The sequence below is a fragment of the Octopus sinensis genome, linkage group LG6 (assembly GCF_006345805.1).
Source record: "Octopus sinensis linkage group LG6, ASM634580v1, whole genome shotgun sequence".
Classification (NCBI taxonomy): domain Eukaryota; kingdom Metazoa; phylum Mollusca; class Cephalopoda; order Octopoda; family Octopodidae; genus Octopus; species Octopus sinensis.
In genome coordinates this window covers 32,267,886-32,277,885 of record NC_043002.1, presented here as the reverse complement: position 1 = coordinate 32,277,885, position 10,000 = coordinate 32,267,886, and the positions used below count along the sequence as shown (strand labels likewise).

General features: G+C 35.3%; 1 protein-coding gene across 1 annotated transcript in view; it reads left to right on the top strand.

Annotated features, from left to right (window-relative positions):
• The window catches only part of LOC115213194, a 74,311-nt gene that overhangs the window by 18,138 nt on the left and 46,173 nt on the right, over positions 1 to 10,000 (top strand). The window contains exon 2 of the mRNA XM_036503805.1: positions 7,860 to 8,033. Within this exon, the coding sequence (XP_036359698.1) occupies positions 7,860 to 8,033 (174 nt within the window). The remainder of the gene's footprint in view (positions 1 to 7,859; positions 8,034 to 10,000) is intronic.

Below are 10,000 nucleotides of genomic sequence, written 5' to 3'. Positions count from 1 at the left end.
TGCCCCTTTTCAATGTAGCGTAGTCAGACCAGTAGGTGTCGCTTCTGACAATCTCTGTTCGAAGGTTTTATTACCTAGTGTCAGTGGAATACATCCACTTGTTTTCATAATAGAAATATTAAATTACTAAGTCTCTCTAAAAGAATCACGGCAGCGTTCCTGGAAATAATAGTTATCGCCATACTATATGGCTTCTTATAAAAATAAGAATAAAGCTGTCCGCTTATTAGCTCCATGAGGCCATCGCCTTAAGTTAGCTATTTGATACACAAACTGTATCCATATAACCTTCGAACAAGGGAGGTCAGTTCGCTCCACACTACTTGACCGACAGCTACAGACGCGTTTCGGGGTATTGCCCCTTTTCAATGTAGCGTAGTCAGACCAGTAGGTGTCGCTTCTGACAATCTCTGTTCGAAGGTTTTATTTACCTAGTTTCAGTGGAATACATCACTTGTTTTCAATAATAGAAATATTAAATTACTAAGTCTCTCTAAAAGAGATCACGGCAGCGTTCCTGGAAAATAATAGTTATCGCCATACTAATATGGCATTCTTATAAAAATAAGAATAAAGCTGTCCGCTTATTAGTATGGCGATAACTATTTTTTTCCAAGAACGCTGCCGTGATCTCTTTTAGAGAGACTTAGTAATTTTAATATTTCTATTATTGAAAACAAGTGGATGTATTCCACTGAAACTAGGTAAATAAAACTTCGAACAGAGATTGTCAGAAGCGACACCTACTGGTCTGACTACGCTACATTGAAAAGGGGCAATACCCCGAAACGCGTCTGTAGCTGTCGTCAAGTAGTGTGGAGCGACTGACCTCCCTTTTTCGAAGGTTATATGGATACAGTTTGTGTATCAAATAGCTAACTTAAGGCGATGGCCTCATGGAGCTAATAAGCGGACAGCTTTATTCTTATTTTTATAAGAATGCCATATTAGTATGGCGATAACTATTATTTTCCAGGAACGCTGCCGTGATCTCTTTTAGAGAGACTTAGTAATTTTAATATTTCTATTTATATATATATATATATATATAATATATATCAAAAGCGTATTGCCTTTTCCTGATATATATAGGAAATTTTAGACCGCATCTTCAAGTGTTCACAATACAATAAAATGAGAAGCGATTTAAGGGAGATTCATGTGTAGAAGTGTTCTCGGATGTTCTACATTTGTTTGTGTATCGTGTTTCATCTTCATTAACATTTTTTTCATCAAGCACAATGGGGCGGTAAGAGCGAAAGTTTTCTGCACCAGAAACTGTGCACCTTATGTTCCAACATTGTCTTTCCACTTTACTATTTTGTTTTCGAGTGTATGTTGTCAATAAATCTGTTCTATACGATGGCTTCGTGTTTTATACAGTTCATTATAGTTTTCTGTGTCTTGCTGGTTGGTTACAGGACGACAAAGTTAGCATAATTTAGTATGGATTAAGTATGGAGTTTATGTTATACAGTTATTTTTTTTTCTCTAGTTTCAGCTCAGAGCTGCGGCCATGCTGATGCACCGCCGCTATGGTATATTAAAATAAATATCCTACACTTTGTAAAAATACATTTCAGAAACGATGATTAGTTCCTGTTAGAATCGAAATACATACCAAAATAGCCCAAACTTTGTGTTTATGTTTCTGGTAATTTCTATATCAAAGGAAGTGAGCATGATAGCACCATAACCGACGTAGTTTCTCTGTTGCTAACATAGAACTGGCTGCTCTAAATGTGTCTGTGCCATGTTTTGCCTTCTTTGCCATATCCTTTCTGTATGCGGTGGATGTTTATTCTGAGTATGCAATAGTTTATGTCGTTGAGTACGTTCTTTGGATGCGCGTGCTGTTCTCAGACGTTATTAGCAAAAATCAGATGGTAGAAATTTTTAATATCATGATTTTAAACAATATTTCTAGGTGCTATATATTTGATTCATGTACTTTTGCATCGATCACTGGATAATTCTGAGACTGACGACGAAGTTATTTGTATATGAGGCTTTGGGTTTTGCTTCGAGAATTTAAGCGTAGGTTTCCTGGTACGAGTTAAAACGGAAGGTGAGAAGGATATTTGTGGTTCTTTATTCGAGGAACTACAAATTCTATATGTGTAGTTTTTATACACGACCATAAGCTTGGGGATCTGTTACACAGCTTCCCAACCAGACTTTTGTATTGTTTCAAGGGGAGATTGAGAATTCTTTTGAACATCGGAACAAAAACAATTACCGAATATACGGTACGAACTGTTTGATTATACTTGGATGCAAGAGACGGCTAGGCAACTTTATATCTGCTTGTCTATCTATCTATCTATCTATCTATCTATCTATCTATCTATCTATCTATCTATCTATCTATCTATCTATCTATCTATCTATCTATCTCTATCTATCTATCTATCTACTATCTATCTATCTATATCTATCTATCTATCTTCTATCTATCTATCTATCTATCTATCTATCTACTATCTATCCGTCTAACTCTCTCTCTCTCTCTCCCTATATATATATATATATATATTACATACATATATGCACATACATATATATATATGTATATATATATTTACGTTGTGCTTATGTGTGTTTACACACACAGACACACACACACAGACACTCAGACACACACACACACACAACACACACACACACACACACACACACATATATATATATATATATATATATAAACTTATCTGTGCCTCTGTGTGTGAGAGAGAAAGCATTGCTAAAGAAAGTAGTGAGGGAAACATTTGCTGGGCGGTCTGTTAACACAATCAGCGCAATGCTCTTCTTTCTTTATCAAATTACCTGTTGAAAACATGCCATTCATATCCAACCGTACTGCCATTCATGAAATCTATTTCGGCAGTCATCGATTTTATGAATTAATGAACATTGCTAGGAATCTTTCACCGAACACACGCAGTTACTTCAGATGCAAATAGCCATATAATGTCCGACACCCACACAAAAATATCAACATGCGTGTTTAGGCTACAATATGCACATATAATGAATCACACAAACATATAAATACAAACATATCCTAGCTTAGAAACAGAGTCCAACACGAGAAACTTTCACACGCGTCACCAATATGATTATATACAAAAGCGGTATCCAAACACATGCTAACATACGCAAACATATCTAAACACACCTATCATCTATCTATCTATCTATCTATCTATCTATCTATCTATCTATCTATCTATCTATCTATCTCTATCTACCTATCTATCTATCTTTCTCTCTCTCTCTTCTATATATATATATATATATTATATATATATATATATAAACTTATCTGTGCCTCTGTGTGTGAGAGAGAAAGCATTGCTAAAGAAAGTAGTGAGGGAAACATTTGCTGGGCGGTCTGTTAACACAATCAGCGCAATGCTCTTCTTTCTTTATCAAATTACCTGTTGAAAACATGCCATTCATATCCAACCGTACTGCCATTCATGAAATCTATTTCGGCAGTCATCGATTTTATGAATTAATGAACATTGCTAGGAATCTTTCACCGAACACACGCAGTTACTTCAGATGCAAATAGCCATATAATGTCCGACACCCACACAAAAATATCAACATGCGTGTTTAGGCTACAATATGCACATATAATGAATCACACAAACATATAAATACAAACATATCCTAGCTTAGAAACAGAGTCCAACACGAGAAACTTTCACACGCGTCACCAATATGATTATATACAAAAGCGGTATCCAAACACATGCTAACATACGCAAACATATCTAAACACACCTATCATCTATCTATCTATCTATCTATCTATCTATATCTATCTATCTATCTATCTATCTATCTATCTATCTATTATCTATCTATCTATCTATTATCTATCTATCTATATCTATCTATCTATATCTATCTATCTATCTATCTATTATCTATCTATCTATCTTTCTCTCTCTCTCTTTCTATATATATATATATTAAATAATGAGGGAGATAAATTGAATATTAACTTAATTAATATCAATTTAAAACCAGTAGCCTAGCATACAAAAATCTGAAAAATCAGAGAAAATTCTAATACATGTGTATATTTAAAGGGCCTTTAAATATACATATATATATATATATATATAGGGCGAATTCACGAAAAAGAAAAGACGAAGACAGGTCGTGTAGAAAACAAACGGATGTATTAGTATAACGCTCGGGAATTGAAAAAGTCTTTTACGTTTCGAGCCTACGCTCTTCCACAGAAAGGAACATAGAAAGAAACTAGGAGACAAACAAGGAGAGAAAAAACTGTGTGTAGTGGCTACCGACCTATCATAGTGCACACGCACGCACACACACACACACGCACACATACACATATATATTCATGCGTTCATATATATATATATACACATATACATATTCATACGTACATACATACACGCAAACTCACACACACACACACATACAGATGTGTGTGTGTGTGTGATGTGCAAAAGCCATGATATGAAGAGGAAGGGAAGATATTATACTACGTTTCCGCTCAGAAAATAAGAAGAAGTAGGAAGAAAAGCAAAACTCTTTTACGTTCCGAGTAAGCACTCTTCTTCTATCCAGGTTTCATTCAAACTATTTATGGTTTGGTTGAAGCGTAACAAGTTCGTGGTATCACATACAGTGAAAGATATAACTATCTCTGTTGTGAAAAACAGAATGAGATTAATCCATGATTTAATAAAGTGTTTGGAATGAAATTCGTAGGACATTAATGAATCCGAAAAGACTACACGAAATATGTAAATGTTATAAAGGGCAGCTATGCGTGTGAATGAACTTAACTCTAAACGGTTTATATTACATTAGGACGACTGTCATACTAGACACTGATTGAGGCAGAAAACAGAATATTATCTTTACTCACTACTAGTGAAGTACTTCTGCTACAATTGTTGTCCGTAATAAAACTTACTGCGCCTTAACATTGACTGGAAGAAGAAACCAATTCAATCACTCCCAGAACTTGACTGATTCACTATATCATCGATTCGGGAAGTTTGGCAGGTTTTGAACTCAAAATACAAATTGCTGAAACTCAATGACGCCAGCCAATTTTTTCGCCTACCTTAAGATTTTTCCAGATCATTGTGCTTACACTTACACACACATACACACACACACACACACACACACACACACACACCATACACACACACACACCACACACACACACACACATATATATATATATATATACACACACACAAAATAATGATTACAAATTTTTAGCTCAGGGCTATCAGTTTTTGGTGGGGTGGGGGAAGTCAATTACATCGACTCCAGTACAGTATTTTGAATGGTAATTATCTTATCGCTTCCGGAAGTATGGAGGGTAATGTAGATCTCAGCAGAATTTCAGCTCGGAACAAAAAGATAGACGAAATGCCGCTAAGAATTTGGTCTGGCATGTTAACGCTTTTTCTATCTCACACTTCGTTCACAGACACACATCCGCGCAGAAATAATGTTAATTTAATCTTCGCTGAAGAGTCAGAACAAATTTTGTTTCTGTCTTAAGGGGAAGGCCAGCAATAAGGTGATCGTCAGTGGGATTTGAACTTAGAACGTTAAAAGAATAGTGCATAAATAGTTGTGTAAATGAGAAATTCTCTTCTAAACCGAAGAGCCTCGTTATCGCTGTCCTGCAATGTGGGCAAGGGTCATATACTTAACCTTAAGTTGCCCAATGCTCTGGAAAAGAATTTCGTATGCTGATAATATGTGGAATGCCATACTACATAAATGTGTGCCTATGTCTGTGTGTTTGTGTGAGAGTGAATGTGAGTATGTGTAAGTGTGTGCCTATGCGCATACATGTATGTATAAATATATATATGTATATATACACACACACATATATGTGTACACACAGACCTGTGTGTATCGGTGCGTGCATGCATATGATATATGTTTGTTTATTACCCACAAGGGGCTAAACATAGAGGGGACAAACATTAATACTTGTTTAGAATTTCTTATTTCTATATTGCCCACAAGGGGCTAAACGTAGAGGAGACAAACAAGGACAGACACACGGATTAAGTCGATTGTATCGATCCCAGTGCGTAGCTGGTACTTAATTTATCGACCCCGAAAGGATGAAAGGCAAAGTCGACCTCGGCGGAATTTGAACTCAGAACGTAACGGCAGACGAAATACGGCTACTCATTTCGTCCGGCGTGCTAACGGTTCTGCCAGCTCGCCGCTTTGCATGCGTATGATATATGTGTCTGAGTATGCCTGCTAGTGTAAACTGGTGTCGTTTTGTGGTACTTCATATAAAACACGCAATATTGAGATTGGACAAGCAAAGATAACCCATTGCCAGACATATAAAAGCTGCTTTCAATATAATTGACAAAATGACCTTCAAAGCATTGCTCCAGTATTGCCGCTGGTGAATGACAGAGTACAGAAAAGATACGACTAGAAGCAACAAAGAAATAGGTCGGACGTTTCAGCGAACAAACAGATTCCATCTTTCTCTCTCTCTCTCTCTATATATATATATATATACTATATATATATATATATATAATATATATATATATATATATATATATACATATATATATATATATATATATATATATATATATATATATATATATATATATATATATATCTATATATATATATATATATATATATATATATATATAGATAGATAGATAGATAGATAGATAGATAGATAGATAGATAGATAGATAGATACATTTTCTATACTTGATTTTTTTTTCTTTAAAGGGGAACATGACCACTTTATTTGTAATGTTTATCATCTTAAAAAAGGAATGTAGGAAAACAGACAAACTTTGAGTTTTAGTATGATATACTTATGTGTGTGTGTGTATAATATTAAAATAAATAGAGAGATAATTTATTTACGTTATAATATAATATACTATAAAAAAGATATAAGATAACAGCAACTCTTCAAAATGACATATGAAGCCAACAATTTGTTTCGACTTATGTTCAGTAGTAAGTTGATAAAACATTCCTTTTTATGCATACAGTGAGATACACTGTGTATCACTGCAGGTCTGTTACATCATCGAAAAGCTATAGGTTCGTTTCCTCTCACCAAGCTGTTCATTCTCTTCAATAAGGCATTTTAATTCATATTATCCCACTGTATTTGTTTGAAATTAGTACTAAGCCGGGTGGTACCTTCGTGGGAGAATGGGGTTCTATCCAGCGGGGTATGTCTCTTTTATACTCGTTCACATTAAAACGTGAGAGGATCTGGCCAAAATAATCTAGACGTTCGATGCAGAGTTAAAATTTATTATGTATCTAGGATTATATCATCCAAGTCTACTTTCAGTTTTGCAACAGGCTGGTTTCTCTTCTCCCCATCACTCTCTCTCCCTCTCTCTCCTCCCTCACTTTCTCTCTTTCTCGTTCCTCTGCCTATGGCAGTCAAACATCAGGATCGTTGCCCTTGTTTTTCCTCTTCAACACATAAAGCACAATCCTCTGAATTATTTGTAACAATGCACAGCAATTCAGCATATAACCGCTGTTATAAATGTATGTCTTCATCAGACACACAAATAGAATGAATCGACCCTAGTTGTTCCGCTTTAGGGAAATCTGGAATACTTAACTCAAACTAACTCACTTGGCATCTAAATGTTTCGGAACCTATCCATTTTGTTAACCGGCGTCAAATAAAACACTTATAGATATAAAACATCATTCGTTTCCTTGAATTATAATGAAGTACAGTTGCAATTTATGATAATATAATAATATGGCTATTAGAGTGATGTAAATATGATTTTTTTCTTTTCTTACAGTTTGACATGGGACACACCAGTCCAAGAGATATTAGGTAAAGATTTCCAACTGTGTGATGAACATCGGAGCAAATATGTTAATATTCGGGACCTGCTTGCACACAAAACAGGAATACCCGGTTACTTCGGTGCCCTTACCACTGGAATTTTTGGAAAAACCGAGGATATAGTGCGGTAATATCAATTATCATCTGTTTACTTTTCCTCTAGGCTAAATGAGCCGAGTCGTATTTTGACAATGATAATGAAGGATTAAATGCTCTTTTTCAGTATTGCAATGTATATATTTTTCAAAATTATTAATTTATTAATCAACATTAAATGATAATCATCAAAATATGAGCCCCGTTGATCTGCATTTTTGCTTATTTACAACGTGGCTCTCACGTGACTATTGACCATCTTTCTTTCTTCGCCTAACTTGTGTTTCTTTCTTTCTCTCCGTTGTAGCTAGATCAAGGAAGACGTGTTCTTGTCTGTCTCCTGTCCAAGCTTGATTTACGCGTTCGCCACCACAACCCCGTTTACGCTTAGCAGCCCTTCCTGTTTGTTTTCACTGTTCTGTTTGTGTTACCAATTTTAACCCTCCGCAAAATCCCAAATCATATTTAATTTGCTTTGCGGGAGTAACTATTTTATCGAAGGCGTATCTTGCTATGAAATGATCGAAATACGAGAGTAGAAAAAAGCCAACAGCTGATAAATAGTCGTTCTTTATATTGTTTGTCTTGTTTTCCATTTGTGTCTTTCGATGTTCGAAAAATTGTTCATATTCCATGTACTCTTATCTCGTATTTTTTGTCGTACACGTTTCGTGACGTCCTGTGTCCACATATGCATATACGTTAATGGTTCAATTGAATCAATCGATCAATTGATTGATATGAAATAGAGTGAACCACCATTGACATGCTATCTTCTCCCAGAGCCCAAAAATCATCTGCCAAAGGAAAAGAAGAGAAAAAAGTACGCAAAAAAAAAAACGAAAGAGAGAAGAGGGTATTTGATCAGTGCGAAAGGTATACGGAATTAGGTCACCTGTTTCTAGCTATCAGTCGTAAAATGTATGCGTATTTTATATACCAATGTATAAAACATACCGTATTAGCTGGTTAAAGCAATCATGGATTTACAAATTTAATTGGTGATATGCCTTAACATAATTTAGATAAAAATTTCCAACTGTGTGATGAACACCGGAGCAAATATGTTATCATTCGAGACCTGCTTGAGCACAAGGCAAAAATACCCGGTTACTTCGGTGCCCTTACCGTTGGAATTGATGCAAAAACCGAGGATATAGTGCAGTAATGCCAGTTATTGTCACTTTGCTTTTGCTCTAGGCTAAATGAGCTGAGAGGTATTTCTCTGTAATTGAATGCATATATTTTTCAAAATATCGAATGATAATCAAAATATGTGTATGTGTGTGTCTCTGTGTGTGTCTGTAAACAGAGTTAGCGGTTATAGTAACCGACTAAGGGATGAAATATCCGCATATACTATCTGTATCCATTACCTGTATTATCCCCGGGCGTTGGTGTGCAGGCACACAATACAAGTAGAGTGCAGGTAATGACAGGATAAACAAGAGTTTATCAGGATCCAATGCAAATAATTAGAAAATAGAGAAAACCACAGATTAACAAGCACATCGATTGGACCAAATTTATAGGTTATTTTCAATAGAAAACATGACATAAGAAAATAGGTGTCGTCACCTATTTTCTGATGTCAGGCTTTGTATTAAAAAATAAGCTATAAACGTTGTCCAATCGATGTGTTTGTTAATTGTAGTCTTCTCAAATTTCTAATTATTTGCATATACATATACATACATACATACATACATATATATATATATATATATAAATATATATAATCTTTTTAGAGAAACTTAAATCCGGAGAGACACACTCTAAGAAGTAAAGCAGTCTATACATTTTCCTGGTTAAGGCCGGATTATGGCGTCACCCTGGGTTTCCCGTCCATATAGGGCTTAACTTTATGGCGTATCGTCATACACCAAGACCTGTTGGCCTATGACCTCTTTAAAATACATTGGGGGAAAATCTGTATTATCTCCCTTTGCCTATGGCTATAGACTTCCAGACATGCTGCTATCGTTCAGCTGTGAGGGT